This window comes from Lepidochelys kempii, chromosome 1, assembly GCF_965140265.1.
Source record: "Lepidochelys kempii isolate rLepKem1 chromosome 1, rLepKem1.hap2, whole genome shotgun sequence".
NCBI classification, from domain to species: domain Eukaryota; kingdom Metazoa; phylum Chordata; order Testudines; family Cheloniidae; genus Lepidochelys; species Lepidochelys kempii.
In genome coordinates this window covers 351,560,613-351,587,067 of record NC_133256.1, presented here as the reverse complement: position 1 = coordinate 351,587,067, position 26,455 = coordinate 351,560,613, and the positions used below count along the sequence as shown (strand labels likewise).

At 47.0% G+C, this 26,455-nt stretch overlaps 1 protein-coding gene across 10 annotated transcripts in view; it reads left to right on the top strand.

The window, feature by feature from the left end:
- Window positions 1-26,455, top strand: part of SHANK3 (SH3 and multiple ankyrin repeat domains 3) — a 772,487-nt gene that overhangs the window by 236,664 nt on the left and 509,368 nt on the right. For all 10 annotated transcript variants that reach the window (XM_073329053.1, XM_073329054.1, XM_073329055.1 and 7 more), the window contains 4 exons: window positions 4,331-4,482; window positions 4,925-5,092; window positions 6,715-6,831; window positions 19,341-19,418. In XM_073329053.1, the coding sequence (XP_073185154.1) occupies window positions 4,331-4,482; window positions 4,925-5,092; window positions 6,715-6,831; window positions 19,341-19,418 (515 nt within the window). The remainder of the gene's footprint in view (window positions 1-4,330; window positions 4,483-4,924; window positions 5,093-6,714; window positions 6,832-19,340; window positions 19,419-26,455) is intronic.

The window sequence follows — 26,455 nt, the reverse complement described above, 5'->3', positions numbered from 1 at the left end:
TTGTTCGGCATTAGATGCTGTTCAGTATGAGGTGAGAGGTGAGAGGCGATAGAGAAGAAGAAGCAGCAGAAGAACCAGCTTTGTGCCAACAAGATACGGGTGACGGCCTTTCACCTACACCATCAAGAAGCCAAGCGGAAACTAAACATCACCTGGGATGGAATCCCACTGGCTGAACCCCATCCAAACCCTGTCTACCTGGGGGTGACATTGGAATGGACGCTTTCCCTCAAAGTACATGTAGAGAAGACAAAAGGGAAAGTTGGTGCCCATCAACAACATCCTTTGAAAATTGGTCACCTCAGTTACTTTGCAAACCACTGCTATTGCCTTGTGCTAACTCCATAGCAGAGTATGCATGCCCAGTGTGGAAACGATCTGTCCATGCTAAGAAACTAGACTCTGTTCTAACCAACAGTTGTCCTGGAATAACAGGATATCTAAAGCCAACACCAAAGGATAACCTGTACTTACTGGCTGGCATTGCACCACTTGATCTCAGGAGGAAGGTAGCAAGCCAAAGGGAAAGATCATGGCAGATGGAAGATCCAAGGGATCCATTATATGGTCATATAGGAGTCATCAAACTCCTTAAATCGTGAAAGAGTTTTATAACCAGTGTTACGCCTTTGGATACGACAGCTGGCAAGGCACAACTGAGGTTATGGAATGAAAGACTATGTGCAGTCGGACACACTGAAATAGATGTGGAACCCCAGAAAGACCATCCCAGAGGGGATGACACAGACTGGTCAATGCAACAATGGCTGAACTACGTGTGCATGCAAACTGGTAGATCAAAGACTAATATGATCAAATGGGGCTACTCTAATGACACAAACATGTGAGTGCGGTGCAGACCATGGACCACCTGCTTGTTTGCCGACTCTTTGGGGAAACCTGCAGTGATGGAAAGAGCCATTGCTTGTGTATGGTTCTGGTAAAACATCTCGTTTGTGACAAGGATACGAGAAGAAGAAGATGCCCATAAACCTTTATTGGCTGGAAATGGATCAGTACATATAGTTTTATGCACATAACACTTCATACAGTGAAAATACTCCAACACGTAAAAACGTATGGAAAGAAATACTTATAAAATAAAAGATTAACTAACTGGTGCTGTTAGGATAAATTTGTAGGCCCAGTTATCACAACTGTAAGCTCAACTGTAAACAGTGAGTGAAAGTTCACAAAATGTCACACTAATCTATAACAATAAATGTTGATGTACCCCATCTTTTTACCCAAATCATGTACTTTTTACCCAAAAGTGTAGAAAGGAGACAGAAAAAACAGAACTAGTACAAACAAAAAAGGCCTACTAAAGTAACTAGAAGACTGTGTTAAGGTCATGTCTGGTAAACAAGCTTCAGAGGGGTAGCCGTGTTAGTCTGGATCTGTAAAAGCAGCAAAGAGTCTACAAGGTGCCACAGGACTAACAGACGTATTGGACATGAGCTTTCGTGGGTGAATACCCACTTCGTCGGATGCATGGAATGGAAATTTCCTACCTGCCTCTGGAAATTTCCACTACATGCATCCGACAAAGTGGGTATTCACCCACGAAAGCTCATGCTCCAATACGTCTGTTAGTCTACAAGGTGCCACAGGGCTCTTTGCCGCTTTTTCTGGTAAACAAGAAAAGTGTGTGACTGAAAGTTAATGAACCAAAATTGGTGTGTCAGAAATTAGATCTAATCGGTGAACAAAATAATGAGGGGATGGGCTATTCTTTGCATCACCCCCATTTGGAGTCCTAAAAGAAAAGACTTCAGGGTAAATCCAAATCAAGAGGAGAAACAACTGCAACTCTGGCTAACTAAAAGATGGGAGAACAGGAAGGAGTGAGCTTCACCATCATGGCTGCCACCCCCACAGTCTCCTGGGGCTCTGGGATCCACTGTTACATTGTTGGGCCTTTGTCCTACTTATCCTGAGATGTTCTGATCAGACCTGGCCAGAGAGAGGGACTCAGATGCCATTGCCACCTTCGCTGACTCTGGTTGAATCCCAAACACAACTTTGTCTTCACATTCTGTGTGTTTTCCTTCCCCACCTTATTTTTCCTCTTTCTCACCTTTTGCGTTCTGTATAATTTGCAACATGGCAGTAAGCCTGTAACCAGAAAGAGGCAGCCAGATGCAGTGCCCTAAACAGCCTGGTAGTGGGAAAAGTTTGCTGGGTCTTGGAGTGGCTGATAGGATCATGTGCTTGGCCTGAGTTCTCCAGCAGTGACGTTGTTGTGAATAAGAGTCAACACCAGAGACAGAAGCTGTGTTTACTATCTTTGCTGTTCATTTCTCCCCCCTTTTGTGTGTTTTTGTCTTGTTCCGTCTTTAGGAAATGGGTTCGGCCTTTAACAATGGCAGTGACAACAACTCCAGCCCATCTCACCTAACTTCTTCTCTTTTCCCCAAGGAAGATGGTTATTACCATCTTTAATACCATCTGAAACATCCCATTCTTTGGCCTCACCATCACTCTCACAAAGACACGGGTCTTGTTACAACCAGCTTCTTATTCCAGTGCCACAGCACCAGCCATCTTCATTCAAGGCACACGGCTGAAAAATGTGGATCAGTTCAAGCATTTGGGCAGCACCATCTTAATTGATGGTACCCTTGATAAGGAAATTTCCACAAGAACTAGTAAAGCCAGCCAGGCCCTTGGCCGACTCCGAACAAAAGTCCTTAACCAACACAACATTCGTCTCTCCACCAAATTGAAGATCTACAGTGCAGTGGGGAGCTGAGGCAGGGCAAAGAAAGAAGGGTCATTCGTATAAGCACTTCAAAAATAACCTGAAGAGCTGGCATCCAGTGGGCTGGCATCAATCTTAAAGAACTGGAGCAAATGGCTCAGAACAGGACTCACTGACAGTCTCAGCGTGTCACAGGTTTGAGCAGGATCAAGGAAATCATCTCCACACTGCACGTGAAAGGCGCCACAGAACTGCATCCTCAAACATCATAGATATAGACTTCCCATGCCCTCAGTGTGGCCAACTCTGTGCATCAGGGTTCTGACTTCGGAGTCATATAGAATATCAGGGCTGGAAGGGACCTCAGGAGGTCATCTACTCCAACCCCCTGCTCAAAGCAGGTCCAATCCCCAGTTTTTTCCCTAGATCCCTAAATGGCCCCCTCAAGGATCAAACTCACAACCCTGGGTTTAGCAGGCCATTGCTCAAACCACTGAGCTATCCCTCCGTAGCCATAGATGAGAACTGAGACAATATCATCATCATTGTCAGCGATAGACTGCCAACACTACCTGAATGACTGTCAGATTCAGGGTGTATGTGTTCCTTTTAAACACTTCGCCCAGCCAATGGAACAAGAGATGTTGTTAAAACAAAAGCCTTATTTAATAACTTTACATTTCATATGTGTTAATGTTTTTCCTTCTTTTTCTGTATCTTTAATAACAAGTTTAAAAAAGATGCTTAAAGTTGTGCTTGCCATGGTACTAAGCAGTCTGAAGTTTCTGTGTGCTAAACCTCGAACCTTGGGCAGTAACAGGGTTGTTAACATCTTTTTCTCTTTGGGCCCATATATTCCATCTAAATCAATACAACAGAGCTTGGAATCTATGAGTATGCTGTGGATACTGATTGTCATGTTCTGATCTGGCCTTTTTGATGAGGTCGCACCCATGCACCAGTTCCCACTGGTAAAGAGCTGGGACTTCATCACAAAAAACTGAATACCCCTATGCACGTTGTGTTAAGTGTCTTAAAACCATAGGAGAGCGAATCTATTTCCTCCCTATATCCTGCGTTATCCCTTTTGCTGTAATGGATGCGGTAGTATCCCCCATCCTGCAACATTCCAGCCAACCCTTTAACTGCTCTTCACTCCTGCTTCACCCTCCCACTTCCAGCCCTTCTCTTCCCCTTTCTGCTGCTCAGGACTCCCAGCCTCACCAAAATGTGGGTGTTTGGGTCCAGAAACTGATGATGAGCTCCTAGTTCAACTTCCTACTGTCAAGGGATCTTCAAACAGTGCAGCTGCTGCTGTCTACAGCCAGGCTGGGAGGGGAGGTGAAGTGTCCCTTTGCTATCTCCTTGGAGAAGCTGGGGATATGTAGTGTCATGCAGAGCCGGGATGACGGAATATGACTGAACTTGAAGGGAGACAGCTTATTAAAAGGGAAAGTGATACAAACAACTACTAGATATCACTGGGGTGAAGGAGTGGGCATGGGGCACTTCTGTTGAACTGCCCAGGAGTCACCTGTGGTCAGCTTGAGGGAACAGAGGAGAAAGGTATTTTATTATGTTTCTCAGATGTTCCTTTTCTCTTTCCTGGGTGGGTGGGTGCTTCAGAATGCCCTCTGACAATGGCAGCCCAGCTGGAGCACAGTGCCGAGGTGATCAAAGTGCTGAAGAATGGAGGAGCACATCTGGATTTCAGGACTCGGGAGGGAATGACAGCACTTCATAAGGCCATCCGGTGCCGGAACCACATTGCCCTGATGGTGAGTCCTTGGGAGAGTGAGATGTGCTGGCAGGGCCACCTGGCCCTGAAGGGGTCAGACTGAGAAGGGGAGATCTGGGGCACTCCTGTCCCTTCCACTTTCCTACTACTCCCAAGATGCATGCTGCCCTCTCCTTAAGTTACCCTACTTTCCTGCCATCCCTCCTCCCCTCCTTTGTGTATGGTCTGGGTAAAACCTAAGTTGTCTGCAGCCAGGATGTTGTCTTCAGACCTCTCTGAAACACAGTGCACGGCTGTTTATAACTAATTGTAAGCTGGCTAAGTGAGCTCTGGGATGGAGTGAGTCCTGCACTCTGCTAGGGCTAGAGACATATATCCCCTCCCTTCCCCTGCAGGTTTTGTACTGTGTTGTTCCTGGTCTTGATCTTTGTAACACTCAGACCCCAAAGAAATCCCCAGTGAATCTTGCACTCTTCCTGCAGACACTCTTAGACCTGGGTGCCTCCCCGGATTACAAGGACAGCCGAGGATTAACTCCTTTGTACCACAGTGCCATGGTTGGAGGAGACCCATACTGCTGCGAGCTTCTGCTTCATGACTATGCCAAGGTGGGCTGTGTAGATGAGAATGGCTGGCAAGAAATCCACCAGGTAAGTCTAGAAGAGTGGCATGATGGAAGTCACTTAGATTAGAGCCTTATATTTTATGGTTGTCCTTGTGAATGTATTCTTAAAATAGGCACCCCCAGAGTAAACGCTTTTCTGTTGTCGGTGGATTGGGTTTTCCCCAAATGAGAGTTCTCCCCATACCCAGGCATTTCACTCTGAGGACAGCCAGGACATCCATCGCTAGCATGAGAAACAAGATGCTTTTTACTGCATTAGTCAATACAGAGATGCCTTCAACCTGTGGTCTTCATTGCAGGTCTTTGCAGTTGCCCCTTGTGACACTGTCTGGAATCACTATATAGACCAGAGTTAGAAGGGAGAAACTACTCAGTAACCTAGAGATTCTGGCTTCCTGTCATCGTCCTTCCCCTTCTGTATCTTAGGGCTTGTCTTCACTAGGAAATTACACTGAGTTAGAATAGATGGGGTTTACCCAGGAGCAGCTGACGCAACATTGACCACACTGGCTACAAAGTTGTGGTCAGTTTTATGTTAGTTAACATGACTCCACAAGGACATAGTTCTCGAAACATCTCTGTATTGACTAATTACTTCTTGTGTCTTGTAAGCAAGACATGAGAAGTAAGTCTTCTGCTCTACTGCACACTGATTAGGCCTCAGATGGAGTATGGTGTCCAGTTCTGGGTGCCGTAGGAAAGATGGGAACATATTGGAGAAAGTCCAGAGAAGAGCAACAAAAATGATTAAGCATCAGAGGGGTTGCCGTGTTAGTCTGGATCTGTAAAAGCGGCAAAGAGTCCTGTGGCACCTTACAGTCTAACAGGCATATCTGAGTATAAGCTTTCGTGGGTGAATACCCACTTCATCAGATGCACATCCGACAAAGTGGGTATTCGCCCACGAAAGCTTATGCTCCAATATGTCTATTAGTCTGTAAGGTGCCACAGGACTCTTTGCCACTTTTAAAAATGATTAAATGTCTAGAAAATGTGACTTATGAAGGAAGATTGACAGAATTGGGTTTGTTTCATCTGGAAAAGAGAAGACTGGGGGCGGGGGGAAACATAACAGTTTTCAAGTACAGAAAAAGTTGTTACAAGGAGGAGAGAGAAAAAATTGTTCTTGTTAATCTCTGAGAACAGGACAAGAAGCAGTGGGCTTAAATTGTAGCGAGGGCGGTTTAGGTTGGACATTAGGACTAAATTGCCTAGAGAGGTTGTGGAATCTCCATCATTGGAAGTTTTTAAAAGCAGATTAGACAAACACCTGTCAGGGATGGTCTAGATAATAGTCCTGCCATGAGTGAAGGGGACTGGACTAGAAAACATCTCGAGGTTCCTTCCAGTCCTACGATTCTGTGATTCTGTGATGTAATTGTTTAGTGAAGATAAGACCAGAGGAGTATGGGTCTGACGTTTGCTGCTGGGTGAAAGGCAATTGTTAAAGTCTGAAAGGTGTTTGAGAACAGAACAGCTATGATTTGCTTGGCCTGGCGTATTCTGTACCCTGCCATGTGGCTGTATTCAAAAGCCATTTCCAAATTACTTTCAAATCTGTGTGAATGGGTCCAAAACTTTCCTGTTCTTCCTTATCATCTTTCTCTTTTTCTCTGTTTCATTGTTTCTCTGTTCCTTTCTGAGTAGGCATGTCGCTATGGCCATGTGCAGCACCTGGAGCATCTTCTCTTCTATGGAGCCGACATGACTTCACAGAATGCCTCAGGAAACACAGCGCTCCATATCTGCGCTCTCTATAATCAGGTGAGGAGAGAGACATGAGGCAGATGGGCACCAGAACAGGGGACACACGGCTGTAGTCACCAGGGCAGGGGACATGCAGACCAACAGGGCGGGGACTTGGGGATAGAGAATACATAGGCTTGGATATATCCTCTTGCTGTTATTCCTAAACCTAGAGCTGGAAAAGAGTTGTTGGGTCCAATTTAGTTCTCTGTCCTTGACCAATGCAGGATTGACCCATTTGTACATGTTGTCCAGTCTAATTTGAAATTTCCCAAGGGATAGCTCTCCCAGCCCTTCCCATGGGGAGATGATTCCGCTGTCTAATACATACCATTACCAAGGAATGTTTCCTGATATTCTGTGTGACTTTTTCCTTCATTGCTCCCAGTTAAACCCCTGGTATGCCAAACGAATGGTGGAAGAGCGGCAGGGGTTGAGGCCTCCATCGTAAAGCAGGAGGGGATAGTTCCTTTCTAAATAGCTCTGGTGTCACCACATCTGGAATATTATATTCAGTTTAGAGGCCCTCAATACCAGAAAGATATGATAAACTAGAAAAAATCTATAGAATAGCAAGTGAACTTCTTGGAGGATTGGAAGGACTGCATTCTCTGGAGAGATGATACAGAGTTGCAATCTTTTAGTTTGTTAAAAAGTAGAGAGAAAACTAGGGCTCTTGATTTAATCGCAGTTAACTCATGTGATTAACTCAAAAAACTTAATTGCGATTTAAAAAAACTAAGCCCAGTTAACCACAGTTTTAATCACACTGTTAAACAATAGAATACCAACTGAAATTTATTAAATATTTTGGATGTTTTTCTACATTTTCATAGATATTGTATTCTGTGTTGTAACTGAAATCAAAGTGTATATTATTTTTGACTACAAATATTTGCACGATAAAAATAATAAACAAAAGAAATAGTATTTTTCAATTCACCTCATACAAGTACTGTAGTACGATCCCTTTATTGTGAAAGTGCGACCTACAAATGTAGATTTTTTTTGTTACATAACTGCCCTCAAAAACAAAACAATGTAAAACTTCAGAGCCTACAAGTCCACTCAGTTCTACTTCTTGTTCAGCTAATTGCTAGGACAGACAAGTTTGTTTACATTTACAGGAGCTAATGCTGCCCTCTTTTTATTTACAATGTCACCAGAAAGTGAGAACAGGCATTTGCATGACACTTTTGTAGCTGTCATTGCAAAGTATTTACGTGCTAGGTATGCTAAACATTCGTACGTTCCTTCATGCTTCGGCCACCATTCCGGAGGACATGCTTCCATGCTGATGACGCTTGTTTAAAAAAAAATGTGTTAATTAAATTTGTGACTGAACTCCGTGGGGGAGAATTGTATGTCCCCTTTTCTGTTTTACCCGTATTCTGCCATATATTTCATATTTTAGCAGTCTCAGATGATGACCCAGCACATGTTGTTCATTTTAAGAACACTTTCACTGCAGATTTCATAAAATGCAAAGAAGGCACCAATGTGAGATTTCTAAAGATAGCTGCAGCACTTGACCCAAGGTTTAAGAATCTGAAGTGCCTTCCAAAATCTGTGAAGGATGAAGTGTGGAGCATGCTTTCATAGAATCATAGAATATCAGGGTTGCAAGGAACCTCAGGAGGTCATCTAGTCCAACCCCTTGCTCAAAGCAGGAACAATCCCCAACTAAATCATCCCAGCCAGGGCTTTGTCAAGCCTGACCTTAAAAACTTCAAGGGAAGGAGATTCCACCACCTCCCTAGGTAACACATTCCAGTGTTTCACCACCCTCCTAGTGAAAAAGTTTTTCCTAATATCCAACCTAAACCTCCCCCACTGCAACTTGAGACCATTACTCCTTGTTCTGTCATCTGCTACCACTGAGAGCAGTCTAGCTCCATCCTCTTTGGAACCCCCTTTCAGGTGGTTGAAAGCAGCTATCAAATCCCCCCTCATTCTTCTCTTCCACAGACTAAACAATCCCAGTTCCCTCAGCCTCTCCTCATAAGTCATGTGTTCCAGTCCCCTGATCATTTTTGTTGCCCTCTGCTGGACATTTTCCAATTTTTCCACATCCTTCTTATAGTGTGGGGCCCAAAACTGGACACAGTACTTCAGATGAGGCCTCACCAAAGTCGAATAGAGGGGAACGATCATGTCCCTCGATCTGCTAGCAATGCCCCTACCTATACATTCCAAAACGGTATGCATCCGATGAAGTGAGCTGTAGCTTACGAAAGCTCATGCTCAAATAAATTGGTTAGTTTCTAAGATGCCACAAGTACTCCTTCTCTTTTTGCAAAGACAGACTAACACGGCTGTTACTCTGAAACCTGTCAAAATGCTATTGGCCTCCTTGGCAAGAAGGGCACACTGTTGACTCATATCCAGCTTCTTGTCTACTGTAACCCCTAGGTCCTTTTCTGCAAAACTGCTGCCTAGCCATTCGGTCCCTAGTCTGTAGCGGTGCATGGGATTTTTCAGTCCTAAGTGCAGGACTCTGCACTTGTCCTTGTTGAACCTCATCAGATTTCTTTTGGCCCAATCCTCTAATATGTCTAGGTCCCTTTGTATCCTATCCCTACCCTCCAGCGTATCTACCTCTCCTCCCAGTTTAGTGTCATCTGCAAACTTGCTGAGGGTGCAATACACACTATCCTCCAGATCGTTAATGAAGATATTGAACAAAACCGGCCCGAGGACCGACCCTTGGGGCACTCCACTTGATACCGACTGCCAACTAGACATGGAGCCGTTGATCGCTACCCTTTGAGCCCAACAATCTAGCCAGCTTTCTATCCACGTTATAGTCCATTCATCCAGCCCATACTTCTTTAACTTGCTGGCAAGAATACTGTGGGAGACGGTGTCAAAAGCTTTGCTAAAGTCAAGGAACAACACATCCACTGCTTTCCCCTCATCCACAGAGCCAGTTATCTCTTCATAGAAGGCAATTAGATTAGTCAGGCTTGACTTGCCCTTGGTGAATCCATGCTGACTGTTCCTGATCACTTTCCTCTCCTCTGAGTGCTTCAGAATTGATTCCTTGAGGACCTGCTCCATGATTTTTCCAGGAACTGAGGTGAAGCCGACTGGCCTGCAGTACCCAGGATCCTCCTTCTTCCCTTTTTTAAAGATGGGCACTACATTAGCCTTTTTCCACTCGTCCGGGACCTCCCCCGATCGCCACGAGTTTTCAAAGGTAATGGCCAATGGCTCTGCAATCACATCCGCCAACTTCTTTAGCACTGTCAGATGCAGCGCATCTGGCCCCATTTGGACTTGTGCTCGTCCAGCTTTTCTAAATAGTCTCGAACCACTTCTTTCTCCACAGAGGGCTAGTTACCTCCTCCCCATGCTGTGCTGCCCAGTGCAGCAGTCTGGGAGCTGACCTTGTTCGTGAAGACAGAGGCAAAAAAAGCATTGAGTACATTAGCTTTTTCCACATCCTCTGTCGCTAGGTTGCCTCACTCATTCAGTAAGGGGCCCACACTTTCCTTGACTTTCTTGACTTCTTGTTGCTAACATACCTGAAGAAACCCTTCTTGTTACTCTTAACATCTCTTGCTAGCTGCACCTCTTGGTGTGATTTGGCCTTCCTGATTTCACTCCTGCATGCCCGAGCAATATTTTAATACTCTTCCCTGGTCATCTGTCCAATCTTCCACTTCTTGTAAGCTTCTTTTTTGTGTTTAAGATCAGCAAGGATTTCACTGTTAAGCCAAGCTGGTCACCTGCCATATTTACTATTCTTTCTACACATTGGGATGGTATGTCCCTGTAACCTCACTAAGGATTCTTTAAAATACAGCCAGCTCTCCTGGACTCCTTTCCCCCTCATGTTATTCTCCCAGGGAATCCTGCCCATCAGTTCCCTGAGGTTGTCAAAGTCTGCTTTTCTGAAGTCCAGGGTCCGTATTCTGCTGCTCTCCTTTCTTCCCTGTGTCAGGATCCTGAACTCGACCATCTCATGGTCACTGCCTCCCAGATTCCCATCCACTTTTGCTTCCCCTACTAATTCTTCCTGGTTTGTGAGCAGCAGGTCAAGAAGAGCTCTGCTCCTAGTTGGTTCCTCCAGCCCTTGCACCAGGAAATTGTCCCCTACCCTTTCCAAAAACTTCCTGGATTGTCTGTGCACCACTGTATTGCTCTCCCAGCAGATATCAGGGTGATTGAAATTTCCCATAAGAACCAGAAGTCTTAAAAGAGCAACACTCAGATGAGGAAACTACAGAACCCAAACCACCTAAAAATAAAATCAGCCTTCTGCTGATGGCATCTGACTCAGTTAATGAAAATGAATATGCGTCGGCCTGCACTGCTTTGGATTGTTGTCGAGTAGAACCCATCATCAGCATGGACGCTTGTCCCCGGGAGTGGTGGTTGAAGCATGAAGGGACATATGAATCTTTAGGAATCTGGCACATAAATATCTTGTGACGCTTGCTACAACAGTGCCATGAGAATGCCTGTTCTCACTTTCAAGTGAGATTGTAAACAAGACGCGGGCAGCTCTCTCCTGCAAATGTAAACAAACCTGTTTGTCTGAGCGATTGGCTGAACAGGAAGTTGGACTGAGCAGTTTTTTGTACCTAGTTCTACATTTGTAAGTTCAACTTTCATGATAAAGAGATTGCCCTACAGTCCTTGTATGAGGTGAATTGAAAAATCCTATTTTGTTTTTTACAGTGCAAATACTTGTAATCAAAAATAAATATAAATTGAGCACTGTATACTTTGTATTTGGTGTTATAATTGAAATAAATATATTTGAAAATGTAGAAAACGTCCAAAATATTTAAATAAATGGTATTCTAGTATTGTTTAACAGTGTGATTAATCACGATTAATTTTTTTAATTGCGCGATTAATGGCAATTAATTTTTTTAATTGCTTGACAGCCGTAGAGGAAGCATAAATCTGCAGCCATCCAAAGTGTGTAAATATCAGGGAGGGAGGGTGATCCTTGACTTTGTTACAAGGGGGGTAGCTTGGAGTAAATGGCTGAAACTAAGAAAGGGTAAATTTAAAGGTGTATATCAGGAAAAAGCTCCTGCCAGTGAGACCTGCTTGAATGTAGGATAGTCCCCAAAAGAAGGGGGTTGAGCCAAGCAACCCCACTAGCAATGCAGGGAACAGTCCTGCAATATGGGGTCTTGCACGGATTAGTCGGAAATAGGGTGTTTCCATTGATAATTTCTCCTGCAGTCTCTGTTCACATTCCTGGGCAGAGGTGTCACCTCCCCCTCCCCCTCCTGGCTCAGGTGACAGGCTCTCAGGTCTCCCATCCCCAGGGTACATTCCCAGGTCAACACTCCCCCCTCCCTGCTGCGTCACATCGTCACATCTCTCCCCCTTTCAAGACTGAACTGAGCGGGGTCACTCTGACCAGTGACCTGGGGAAGTTCGGGCCCCCACTCCGGGACAGCGCATCCGCTATCAGGTTGGCACTTCCCTTCACGTGGACCACGTCCATGTCATAATCCTGCAGGAGCAGGCTCCACCTCAGGAGCTTGGCGTTGGCTCCTTTCATCTGGTGCAGCCAGGTCAGGGGAGAGTGGTCGGTGTAGACGGTGAAGTGTTGCCCGAAGAGATAGGGCTCTAGTTTCTTGAGGGCCCACACCATGGCCAGGCACTCCTTCTCGATGGCTGCATAGTGTTGCTCCCGGGGTAGCAACTTCTTGCTCAGGTACATGATGGGGTGTCTCTCCCCCTTTTCATCCTCCTGCATTAACACCGCCCCCAGTCCCGTGTCGGAGGCGTCGGTGAACACCACAAAGGACTTGTCAAAGTCTGGGTTTGCCAGAATTGGGCCACTGACCAGAGCCTCCTTCAGCTCCTGGAAAGCCTCCTGGCACTGCTCGGTCCAGACCACCTTGTCTGGCTTCCCCTTCTTGCATAGCTCAGTGATGGGGGTGGCTATGGCGCTAAAGTGGGGCACAAATCTTCGGTAGTATCCTGCCATCCCAATAAAGGCTTGGACCTGCTTTTTGGTGTGAGGAGCGGGCCAGTCTCTGATCACCTCCACCTTGGCTGGTTCCAACTTTAGGCGGCCGCTCCCCAGCCGATGGCCCAGGTAAGATACTTCCGCCATCCCCACCTTGCACTTCTCCACTTTTACAGTCAGCCCAGCCCCCTGGAGTCGGTCCAGCACTTGTCTAACCTGGGACACGTGGTCCTCCCAGGTCTGGCTAAAGACACAGATGTCATCAATATACGCCACGGCAAAACTCTCCATCCCCCTCAGGAGCTGGTCCACCAGGCGCTGGAAGGTGGCCGGCGCTCCCTTGAGGCCGAAAGGCAGGGTCAGGAACTCATAGAGCCCCAGAGGGGTGATAAAGGCCGATTTCAGCCGGGCATCTGCATCCAGCGGCACTTGCCAGTAGCCCTTTGTAAGGTCCATCCTGCCCTTCAGCACTGTTTTATATTACTGGGTATCTACTCCTCTTCATTGGCAGGCTGAGTGTATGGCTAGAGGGCGCCAGAAGCAGGAGACTAGGCACAAGTTGCCTTCCTTACATGGCAGCTTCTTTCAGATATTCACACACTGGGAGACCTCCCTGGGGGAAGAGTCTGATGTCCTCTGAGCAATCTCAGAGGTTCTTGCTGAGGCTTCATGGCAGGTTGTGGTGGAATGATGCATGTCGGGACACAGGGACCCTGCCAGTAGGAGGCAGTGTCTACATTGTGGCCTGTCACTGCCCCTGTACCACCAGCAGGAACAATTTTTGGGGGACTCTTCACAGCCAGGCCAGGCACACACACCTTCAGGCCTCCTGAGTGGTGGTTTCTTTCTGGTTTTATCTTTTAAATGGCATTAACAGTAGATCATTTATGTAGAGGGGCCCAGGTGGGGGACAAGTAATACGTTATATTTGAGGCATTTCTCCTGCCAGGGTCAGAGGCCAGCAGGGTGGGAAATTAGTAAAGTGTGAATCCACTGGTGTGGTAACTGTGGTAGATTATGTGGCGAGGAGGCTTGATGTAGGTGATGTGGGATTAGACGCGGGGACAGCGTGTGCTGGGAGAGGCCAAGAGGTATCGTCAATTTGTGTGCTATCTTCTTTCTTTCTGAGAGTGAGTCTTAAAAATCGAGAGGGGGAGATAAAAGGGTGTGAATCCATGAGTGAGAGAGGCCCTTGGGGTTAAGGGTAAGGACGGTCTTGAATTCTTCTCTCTATTGTTTCTGTGAGAGTGAGACTGGTGGGGTAAGGTGCAGAGACCATGGAAGTCAGTGCTTGTGCTGTGTTCCTTTCACTGTAGTGGCAGAGCGGTTCTAGGGACGGGGGGGACACAATGCTTGGAGTAATGAGGGGGTTATTTGTTTTGAGAGGGATGACATGGAAGGCCATGAGAGGGCCTTAGCTGGGAGAGACAGTTGCTGGCTAGTGAATGGGTGCAAGGTTAGGAAGGGGATTTTAGTTTAAGATGTCTCTTGCAGAGGGCTGTGGGGGGCGGGGGGGGAGAGGGTCACTCTTTGCGTACTCAACCATAGCAGCTATGTCCCTTCGGTGGCTACTGCTAAGTGACAAAGGCCTGGTCTACATTACGAGATTATGTCGGATTTAGCAGTGTTAAATCGAATTGACCCTGCACCCGTCCACACAACTAAGCCATTTTTTCGACATAAATGGCTCTTAAAACCGATTTCTGTACTCCTCCCCAAGGGATTAGCACTGAAATCAACATCACTGTTTCAAATTAGGGTTAGTGTGGACGCAATTCGAAGGTATTGGCCTCCAGGAGCTATCCCACAGTGCACCATTGTGACCACTCTGGACGGCACTCTGAACTTGGATGCACTGGTCAGGTGTACAGGAAAAGCCCCGGGAACTTTAGAATCTCATTTCCTGATTGGCCAGGCAAGCTCATCAGCATAGGTGACTATGCAGTCCCAAATCAAAAAAGAGCTCCAGCATGGACCTAACGGGAGATACTGGATCTGATCGCTGTATGGGGAGAGGAATCCGTGCTATCAGAACTACTTTCCAAAAGACGAAATGCCAAAACATTTCAAAAAATCTCAGAGGCCATGAGGGACAGAGGCTACAGCGGGGACGCAACACAGTGCCACATGAAACCTAAGGAGCTCAGACAAGCATACTAGAAAACCAAAGAATCAAACGGACGCTCCGGGACAGAGTCCCAGACATGCTGCTTCTACGCTGAGCTGCATGCAATTCTAGGGGGGGCCGCCACCACTACCCCACCCCTCTCCATGGACTCCGATGATGGGGTACTCTCCGCCATGCCTGAGGATTTTGTAGACGGGGAAGATGAGGAGGAGGAGGACGAGCTTGGGGAGAGCACACAGCACACCGTTCTCCCCGACAGCCAGGATCTTTTTATCACCCTGACTGAAATACCCTCCCAATCCAACGAAGCCGGAGAAGGGACCTCTGGTGAGTGTACCTTTTAAAATATAATACATGTTATAAAAATAAGCATTTTTTAATGATTAAGTAGCCCTGAGGACTTGGGATGCATTCGTGGCCAGTACAACAACTGGAAAAGTCTGTTAACGTGTCTGGGGATGGAGCAGAAATCCTCCAGGGACATCTCCATGAAGCTCTCCTGGAGGTACTCTAAAAGCCTTTGCAGAAGGTTTCTGGGGAAAGCAGCCTTATTCTGTCCTCCATGGTAGGACACTTTACCACGCCATGCTAGTAGCAAGTAATCTGGCATCATTGCGTGACAAAGCCTGGCAGTGTATGGTCCCGGTATTTGCTGGCATTCAAGCAACATCCATTCTTTATCTCTCTGTGTTATCCTCAGGAGAGTGATATTGTTCATGGTAACCTGGTTGAAATAGGGGAATTTAATTAAAGGGACATTCAGAGGTGGCTGTTCCTACTGGGCTGTTTGCCTGTGGCTGAAAAGAAATCCTCCCCACAGTTAGCCACGTTTGGGGGGGTCATTGGCGCTGAGCTGTTCACGTTTGGCTAGCAGGGATCTTCCCTGATACCAGCCGTGCGGTGAGGGGTAAAGCAATCATCCCAGAGAATTGGATGGGGTGGGGGTTAGTTTGGTTTCTGCTGCTGCATGTTAACAGGAAAACCGCAGCACTGAATGGCCAGCTCAACGGGCTTTGCTTGGTATGGGAAAGGAGGGCGCTGCAGTTATGAAGATTGCAGAAGCCGAAAGACTATGGCTTACCGTGGCCGCCTGCAAGCGGAAATCTGTTGCCCGGCACTGCATGTGTGATCTCTAACACCAAAGCCGCAGGCACTCAATATAAGATGCAAAATGTGACCTTGTACCAAAATCACATGTGCTATGTAATGTGAATAGTGTTGTTCACCATGAAGGAGTATGGCCATTGCTCTGTAAAATGTATCTTTTTAAATACTTCACTCCCTTTTTTTCCTCCAGCAGCTGCAAATGTTTCAAGTCTCCCTCCTCCGTCCCAAAGGCTATCTCAGATAAGGCAGCGAAAAAAACGCACGGACGATGAAATGTTCTCTGAGCTCATGCAGTCATCTGGCACTGACAGAGCTCAGCAGAATGTGTGGAGGGACACAATAGCAGAGTACAGGACAGTGGCCGATGAACGTGAGGAGAGGTGGCAGCAGGAAGATCAGAGGAGGCATGAGGCAACGCTGGGGCTACTGCGGGAGCAAACGGAGATGCTCCGGCGTCTGGTGGAGGTTCATGAACGGCAGCAGGATCACAGACTGCCGCTGCAGCCCCTGCTTAACTGCCCTCCGTCCTCCCCAAGTTCCATAGCCTCCTCACCCAGACGCCCAAGAACGCGGCGGGGGAGGCTCCGGGCACCCAACCACTCCACCCCAGTGGACAGCCCAAGCAACAGAAGGCTGTCATTCAAGAAGTTTTTAAGTGGCCTTTTCCTTCCCTCCTACCCTCCTCCCACACCCCACCCGAGCTACCTTGTGAATTATCTCCCTATTTTTATAATCAATTAATAAAGAATAGATGTTTTTTAAATGATAGTGTCTTTATTTCCTTTGCAAGCAAGCTCTGATTGAAGAGTGGAGGGCGGGTGGCTTACAGGGAATTTAGAGGCAACCAAGGGGGCAGGTTTTCATCAAGGAGAAACAAACAGAAGTGTCACACAGTACTCTGGCCAGTCATGAAACTGGTTTTCAAAGCTTCTCTGATGCGCAGCGCTTCCTGCTATGCTCTTCTAACTGCCCTGGTGTCTGGCTGAGCATATTCAGCGGCCAGGCGATTTGCATCAACCTCCCACCCTGCCGTAAACGTCTCCCCCCTTACTCTCACAGAGATTGTGGAGCACACAGCAAGCAGAAATAACAATGGGAATATTGGTTTTGCTGAGGTCTGAGCGAATCAGTAAACTGTGCCAGCGACCCTTTAGATGTCCAAATGCACACTCTACCACCATTCTGCACTTGCCCAGCCTATAGTTGAACAGCTCCTTACTACTGTCCAGGGTGCCTGTGTACGGCTTCATGAGCCAGGACATTAAGGGGTAGGCTGGGTCCCCAAGGATAACTATAGGCATTTCAACATCTCCAACAGTTATTTTCTGGTCTGGAAAGTAAATCCCTTCCTGCAGCCATTTAAATAGACCAGAGTTCCTGAAGACGCGAGCGTCATGAACCTTTCCCGGCCATCCCACGTTGATGTTGGTGAAACGTCCCTTGTGATCCACCAGAGCTTGCAGCACTATCGAAAAGTACCCCTTGCGGTTTATGTACTCGCCGGCTTGGTGCTCCGGTGCCAAGATAGGGATATGGGTTCCGTCCATGGCCCCACCACAGTTAGGGAATCCCATTGCAGCAAAGCCATCCACCACATTTCCCAGAGTCACTACCTTTGATAGCAGCAGCTCAATGATTGCGTTGGATACTTGCATCACAGCAACCCCCATGGTAGATTTGCCAACTCCAAATTGATTCCTGACTGACCAGTAGCTGTCTGGCGTTGCAAGCTTCCACAGAGCTATTGCCACTTGCTTGTGAACTGTGAGGGCTGCTCTCATCTTGGTATTCTTGCACTTCAGGGCAAAGATGAGAGCAGCCTGTGCTTTGGATCCATGCCCTTGCTGGCTGGTGAAGGCAGGTGAAAAAGTGATGGGCCCCTGGCTTGTGGAGATTATAGAGGGTAGGCTACATATTGCTCTGAAGGAAGCAATAGTGCAGCCTTTACTCAAGAAGTCATCGCGTGACACTGAAAATCTTGTTGTTTTTACTGATGCAGACTAACATGGCTACCCCTCTGAAAACTGAAAATCTAGTTAATTATCAACAGTATGCTGGTAACATCCACCAATATGTCTCTGTCTCATCTGACCTGAACAATGCCCTTTCCTCAGCTGGAGAGAACAAGACTTGCAGCATGTGGCCAGAGAGCCTGCTGCTGCTGAGAGAGCACAAAGCCCATCAGGGAAGATTGTCACAATGGTGTCTTGCCTTCCTGCCTGCAGAGTGTGTCCTCTTGCTGTCCCAACTGCTTTGGGGAGAACATTAATGTGATCCCAACACTGACCATAAGGGTCTAGCGGGGGAACTCCCTAGAGGGAGCAGCAGAGCTTGCTGGGTACAATATGTTCCACACTTTTCATACCATCCATTGGAGTGAAGTGCTTCAAGGCTGACAGGGAGACAGGCCCGGGCAGCCAGTTCTCACGACAGTGCTCTCAAGGCCTTTTGACCAATATTTGAAGTTTTAAATATGATGGGACCAGGTAACCTGCAGGATCCTTTTCTGCCCTATGTCCTGTCTTGGTAACTGAGCTCAGCGCAGGGGAAATCTGGGGTATGGCGAGAGACCTGTGTGATTCTCTGTTTATCTTGCATACAGATGGAGCTCGGTAGCCACTCCATCAGGACCAGCTTCCCCTGGTTGTTTTACTGGGCTGTGTAGATTTAGAATCTGGTTTCCCCAAGATTCTGTTCCTTCTGTTGCCTATAGTAAATGGAGTTTTCAGTTTCCTCTGTTTAGGTGGCTGAAAGACCCCAGGCATGAGAAATGATACGTTGTGTTTATTTCTTATTAAACAGATAGTGTTACATTACGGATGATTTCTAGCTTGTGGGGCGGCAGCTGCATTAACTGTACAGCTAGGAGACTGTCTGTCCCCAGGGAATGTAAGCCTTTATGGGAGGGATGGAAGGACATTGGCTTCAACACCACAATATTGCCTAAACTATGCTGTGTTTTGACAGAAGCACAGCACCCCAAAAAAGGTAGAAAGGGATGGAACATGTCCAGATTATGGGGAACAGCACCCCCCCACCCCAGGCACAGTGTATGATGGGAGCACTTCCAGCCCTGTGCCTCTGAATGCTAAGTGGGTATTTGGAGAAATGGCGCTTGTCTGGGTTGTGGGTGGGCAGGAGGGCAGTTCCCGTGAAGCCGTGATGGAGTCAGGAGACGTGGAATTGGAGAGACTTGATCTAAGGCTGTAGAAGTAAATTCTGACATTGTTACCTTATTTCTCATCCTTGCAATAGGGAGCTCTCCACTCCTGAATGAACCAAGGTCACCTCTTCCGTCATATCAGTGCTAATAATTTCCTTCTTTCTTCTCTGGTTTTCTTCTTCTAGGAGAGTTGTGCTCGGGTCCTCCTGTTCCGTGGTGCAAGCAAAGAGATTCGTAACTACAACAGCCAGACAGCATTCCAGGTAGGAGAGTGTGAGCCCATCCCACCTTTGTTGATGATGGAGATGTGCCTGGGGGCCGTCTTGTTTTAGAGAGCACTGAGAAAGAGTATTAGTAGATAAAGCATAGTTGTGTGCCCAGAGAAGAAGGGGAGTCTGTGTTGACCATTTTCTAATCACAGGTGGGTGTAACCCTTCTGTCATGTGGAGTCAGCAGCCACAAGGGCCTGGTTCAATATCTCGGAGTTCCTCTTAACATTACAAAACTAAGCCAACTTGAGCCACAATCCAGAAACCTGGAAAAACTAAACACCAGCCCATGGCACCTCTATGAGGCAATACATCCCTCCTGGGAAGCACTGAACCTATATATAACAAGAGAAAACCTGTACTAAGAGGAGAAGGAACACCGCATTAACAAAAACAATGATTCAAAATGATGCAAACAGTAAGTAAACACCTAGAGCACTGCGCAGATACAAAATGTGTATCTGCATCTGATCGGTGAGACTCAGAAATAATCTGTGGATATAAAGTGGATATCTGTGGATTTGCAGGGCTCTAGATCCAAAATTTGTATCCACATCTGATCTGTGACCTGCAAAAATGGTCCGTGGCTATCTGCATCTGCGGATGCAGATATCTGCAGATATAAAGTGGATATCCATGGATTTGAAGGGCTCTATAAACACTACTAGTATCTCTGGTAGTGTTCTTTGCCTTAAGTTTCCTATCTTGTGGTGTGAAAGTCCAACAGACGAATGCCCCTTTAATGTGCCCCTCCCGCTTTCACTCACTGTACCGCATTCAGTTCGTTGTCTGAGATCAGCAAAGTCCCAGAGTCCGGGGCTACATTCAGGAGGGTTCACCTCCTGCCGCGAAGGTGGTGGGGTTGGAGCATTACCTCTGTGTCCATTGCTGCTCATCACTCGCAGCTGCTGCTGCTGCTTATCGCTGCCACTGCCCTTTTAGCTGTGTTGCTGTTTTCTGAGGTTCCACCACCTGGCCCAGCCCTTTGTGATTTCAGCTCTCAGTGATTCCCTGGCCAGTGGGGAACCTCACCCACACCAGGTCTAAGGCTTAGCCCCCTAGCCCAGCTTACTAGCGATTGCAGCTCTGGTCATCCCTGGGAAGACACAAGGACTCTCACTTGAGTCTAACCAGCTCTGTCTTTAAACACTGGAGAGAAAGGATCACATGGCATGTAGAGCCTGTCAGTAGAGTCTGTACCACCAAGTAGGAACACCTGTCCCCCACGCCCTCACACACAAACTTTTAGTTGGATGCGGCAGCATCTAGCTTTCTCTCTCATCCATATATCCTTAGTGAGTGACGTTACAGTTAGGGTGACCACCTTCAATTAGGATATACTAAGTACATTTCTGCTGTGCTTTAGTCAGACAGTACGGATAACAACAGTTCGCTCGCCCTGTGTCCAAGACTGAAATTAGTTTTAACCGAAAACAGTCAAAATTGATCACTTTGGCAAAGCAGAGATGTCTGTTGATCACCTACGCAAAGTCTAGATAAATACAGTCTGCTCCTGGGGTCTTTTGCTCCAGTTAATCAATAGATGGTAGGGGAGAGCTCATTCATATCACTGGTTTATTTGGGGATGGGGATTACTGGAACAAACTCTAGCCCCATCTTCCTTATTCTGGAACTGGTTCAGTCACTGGAGTGACTGGGGGAGGCAGTGCACATGTGCACACAGTAAATACTGCATTCTTATTTTTATTGTTGAACTTGTAGCCCCCCTTTCACACACTTGCTTACCCACATTCACTCACATATCCCCATTCAGAAAAGACTTAAAACCATGGTCCTGATTATCAAAGATCTCCAGTTATCTTTCGCAAGAGTAGTGGATATTAACTCCAACTTGGGTAGATACAGTCTGCCTCCCTAAATTCCCCCCTGCAGTTGCCGTTTGGAAACTGACTTCCTTACTTCCTTTTCCAAAGTGCTGTGTACAGATGCTATAGGTTGTCTGAAGACTGTTATGTTCTACTCCGAGGTGGCTGCATTTCAATGGAACATAAAATGATTTTTATCAAGCACGAGAATCTGATTTTTAAACAGATTAAGCAAACAGGTCACACACAATGTTTCCAGTCCAGTAGGTAATGTGCATGTGCAATTACCATGATTGCATATGCAGATTAGGCCATTGTAGGCAAGAGGTATGCTGATGGCCTTTCAAAGAGCAGTGAGTCTCAACCTCTTTGGATCTGTCACCCATGAAATGACTCCAGATCATACAGTGACCCTTTTGCATAGGATTGTGTGATTTGGATCACGAGAAGAAACAGTGGCGGGGGACACTGTAGAGTGGGTGATGGAAATGATGAGGGCTATAGTGCTTGTGAGGGTTGGTGGCTGCTGTATTGGGGGATGCTGCGTTGGGGATATTTTCCTTTCCCCTCCCCCCCATCTCATCTCCCTAACCTAACCTACAAAGCATTCAGCTCCGTGAAAATACTGCACCCAGAGACTGCAGCGTCGGCACCCCAGCCTCTAGAATGGCTCTTCCTCCGCCCCAGAGCTGAGCACTGTCTGGGCTGGAGAAGTGGGGAAAGAGAGATCTTCCCATTGCTGGAGTTTGTAGGAAGTAGGGGGCAAAGCAGAGGTGAGGAAGCAGCAGGAGGAGGGGAATGAGATGCTCCTGTCCTGACCTCTCTTCCCTCCTGCTGTGTTCTAGTGAGCTGGTGATTTTGCAGAATGTTGTTCTCAATCAGTGAGGTAAGACCCACTTGAAGATTCCACCCGTAGGGTGAGAAACTTCCCTAGGTAACCCACTGCTGTATGTTGTGTAGTTGTAGCCATCTTGATCCCAGGATATTAGAGAGACAAGGTGGGTGAGGTAATTGTGACATTCCCCAGGGTACAGTCTGGACTGCTGGACAACTGTGTCCCCTCAGTTGTCCAACTTGGGGTGCTTTTACACTGCTTTGCTGTGAGAGCAACCACCCCTGGTCTGCTCACACAGAGCCTCCAGCATGTAAATCACTCCTAGCTGTAGTGCAAGAGGGCTGTAGCCGGCCAGCCACTCTGGAATTAGACTGCAGGGCAGCACCAGCAAACTCCCTGTCCCAGGCTTTTCCCAGAAATGTACCCCTTGTACTGCCCCGCACGCCCTGGGATAACACATGCTCATAGACAGTCCGTCACTTCATTAATGGAAAATGATGTGTACAAATTCAGTTATCTCAAATGGAGTTTCCCAAACACTTCAAACACACTGGTTAGATAAAACAATAAAACAAGTTTATTAACTACAAAAAGATAGATTTTAAATGATTATAGGTAACGAGGCATAAAAGTTAGAATTGGTTTCAAAGAAATAAAAGGTAAAATGCATCCAATGCCTAACTTAACAAGCTTAGTTATTACAAAGCAAAAGTTTCTCTCACCACATGCTGTAGCAGTCTGACTGGCTGAAGTCCCTTCAGCCGAGATCCCTCCCTAGTCCAGTGATGCTTCCTTTCTCCTTCAAGTGTTGTTGATGCCGTGAGTAGAGTCGAAGGGAGAGATATCTTGGGGCATCTATCCTCCTTTCTTATAGCTCTCCTTTTCTTCGAAAATCATCTCCAGCTGGGGTTCAGGAGACAGGAAGTCTGAGAGGATGGGAACCTCCATCTGTTTCTTTGCCAAAATGTAAATTCCTTGCTCGCACTCTTTTTCCTGCCAAAGAATGGCTGCATAACCAGGTGATAATCCATCTGATTTTGTTTAAATCTGGCTGAGGCGTCAGTTTGCCTTTTGTCTTTGAGGAACTGGTTTGTGCCTGCTTTTCTAAACTTGGAACATGTCTCAGTAATGTTATACAGTAGAATCTTACAACTTTTCAATGTTGCCACACATATTTTACCAGGACAATAATAATCAGCAAATTATTCATTTTCAAATGATACTTCATGTCACGGAGTTTCTGGGCAATGCTCTGGAACTGCTCCCCACAAAGCCAGACAGGACTCTGGGGAAATCTCCTTTCTGTGAGCAGACTGTCTTCAGGACACACAGCTCACACAACTTCCACCTTCCTGGGTCTGACCTCGGAGCATTCAGCATCCTCCGCCCCTCTGTGCGCGTCCCACAGCCAGTCCGCCCAGGCGGGGTCCTGGGGAAGCAGAGGGTCCTGCACCCCAACTTCGTGACTCTCAGCGAGCCAGTAAAACAGAGGTTTATTAGATGACAGGAACATGGTCTAAAACAGAGCTTGTGGGTGCAGAGAACAGGACCCCTCAGCTGGGTCCATTTCGGGGGGCAGTGAGCCAGAAAACCACATCTGCACTTCACTCCATGTCCCCAGCCAGCACCAAACTGACTCCCCCTCCAGCCCCTCCTCCTCTGGGCTTTGTCCCTTTCCCAGGCCAGGAGGTCACCTGATTCCTTTGTTCTCCAACCCTTTAGCTCTCACCTTGCAGGGAGGAAGGGCCCAGGCCATCAGTTGCCAGGAGGCAAAGTGTCGGCCATTTATGTACCCTGGCCCTTTGCTCTGCAACAATTACACTCCCTTATCCCACCACCTAGAGACTTGAAAAATGCATAGGGGAAACTGAGGCACCCCTACATTATTCAAAGGAAACATTAAGAACAGTCCCGCTTCGTCACACTTCACAAGGTATACTTTGAACAAAATCCATTATAGTTTTGTAAAATGTGTGAACATAGGAGTACAGACCATTACAATAATGTCTTTTATTGGACCAACTTCTTTTGGTGAGAGAGACAAGTTTTTGAGCTACACAGAGCTCTTCTTCAAGTCTAGGAAAGGTATTCTGAGCCTCTGAGCTAAATGCAAGAGGGAACAGATTGTTTAGCATAAGTGATTAGCACATATTGTAAGGGACCATTCAAGGTAGAGTGGCCCGTTAATACCTCTCCAGTCTCTGAACTGTTTGGATTCTGAGAGAGCAGAATAACTGATTGAGAAGATGGAGATCCCCAGAGTTAGTCTGGGTAGCTCTGAAAGACCTTTGGGAAACTGGCAGATTACTACATGTCTGCTACCATTTGGAATTATAGACTGAGACTCATATGTACATGAATGTTACCTGCTCTAACCTCTTAATAATTTTCTTTCCTTTTTCTTAGCTAATAAACCTTTAGTCAGTTCACTATGGAATTGAATACCAGCATTGTCTTTGGATGCAAATTGATGTGGGTGAATGACTGGTCTCTTGGGACTGGAATATTTGTGATTTCTGGAGAACATGACCAGCTATCACATAGTCCAGTTTGCCTGGGTGGCAAGATAGACTGAGTGTCTAAGGGGACGTATTTCAGAGTAGCAGCCGTGTTAGTCTGTATTCGCAAAAAGAAAAGGAGTACTTGTGGCACCTTAGAGATTAACAAATTTATTTGAGCGTAAGCTTTTGTGAGCTATAGCTCACTTCATCGGATGGGAGTTCACATTAGATAAGAGATGGGCAAACTACCTCCTGCGGGCCACATCCAGCCCACGGGACCCTCCTGCCCGCCCCCTGAGCTCCTGGCCTGGGAGGCTCACCCCCGGCCCCTCCTCCACTGTTCCCCCTCCGCGCAGCCTCAGCACGCCATGCTGCCGGTGTCATGTATTAAACTGCACTGCGTAGGAATGTGCGACTGGGGTGTGGATGGGGTTGGGGCGGTCAGAGGGCGAGGAATGGCAGGGGGTTGAATGGGGACGGGGTTCTGGGGGGGATAGTCAGGAAGGAGTGGTGGTTGAATAGGGTGGTGGGGGGCAGTCGGGGCAAGGGTTCCGGGGGCGACCATGGGACAGGGAGTGGGGGTGTGTGGGTGGGGCAGGGGTCCTGGGGAGGGCCATCAGGGAACAGGGTGGGTTGGATGGGGCCATCATCCTGGGTGGGGGGACCATCAGGGGAAGAGAAGTAAAGGGGGGGGCGGGGGCATAGCCTGGCACAGCCTCCCGTAACCGGTGCTCCATACAATTTCCAAAACCCGATGTGGCCCTCAGGCCAAAAAGTTTGCTTGCCCCTGCATTAGATGCTTGTGTGTGTGTGAAATCTAATTGAATACATGACCAGTTTGAAGTGTCAGCCCTGCTTTTGACAGTCTGCACTGAGGTATCAGAGGAACAGCCGTGTTAGTCTGTATTCGCAAAAAGAAAAGGAGTACTTGTGGCACCTTAGAGACTAACCAATTTATTTGAGCATGAGCTTTCGTGAGCTACAGCTCACTTCATCAGATGTTTACCGTGGAAACTGCAGCAGACTTTATATACACACAGAAATCATGAAACTGAGGTAGGCACTCACAGTCCTGAGTCACTCTAGACAGTCTGACAATTGAATGGGACAAGAGATACTAAATTTATGTACCTGGCATCGGCCACTGTCAGCAGACAGGTTTCAGAGGAACAGCCGTGTTAGTCTGTATTCGCAAAAAGAAAAGGAGTACTTGTGGCACCTTAGAGACTAACCAATTTATTTGAGCATGAGCTTTCGTGAGCTACAGCTCACTTCATCAGATGTTTACCGTGGAAACTGCTGCTGCAGTTTCCACGGTAAACATCTGATGAAGTGAGCTGTAGCTCACGAAAGCTCATGCTCAAATAAATTGGTTAGTCTCTAAGGTGCCACAAGTACTCCTTTTCTGTCAGCAGACAGGATACTGGGCTGGATGGACCTTTAGTCTGATCCAATATGGCCATTCTTATGTTCTTATGGCTTATTACAACAATCTGTGTAACCCACTAACTCCCTCTTTTTGTCCTATGATTGCAGAGGTGTTAACGGGCCACTCTACCTCGAATGGCCCCTTAGAACATGTGCTAACTACTTATGCTAAACAATCTGTTCCAGCTTGCATTTAGCTGTTACACTTAAGGTGCCTTTCCCAGACCTGAAGAATTGCTCTGTGAGGCTCCAGAGCTTCTCTCTCATCAGCAGATATTGCTCCAATAAAGGCTATTACCCCATCTCTTTAGATAACCCTGGCAGTTTGTAGATATCCTACAGACATCTTGCTCCAAATGAAGTGATGAGTGTCAGAGTCCAGTGCTCCTGTCATTGCCCCTTCTTCATCAAGAAACTCTGTAATTGAATTATTTGCTTAAG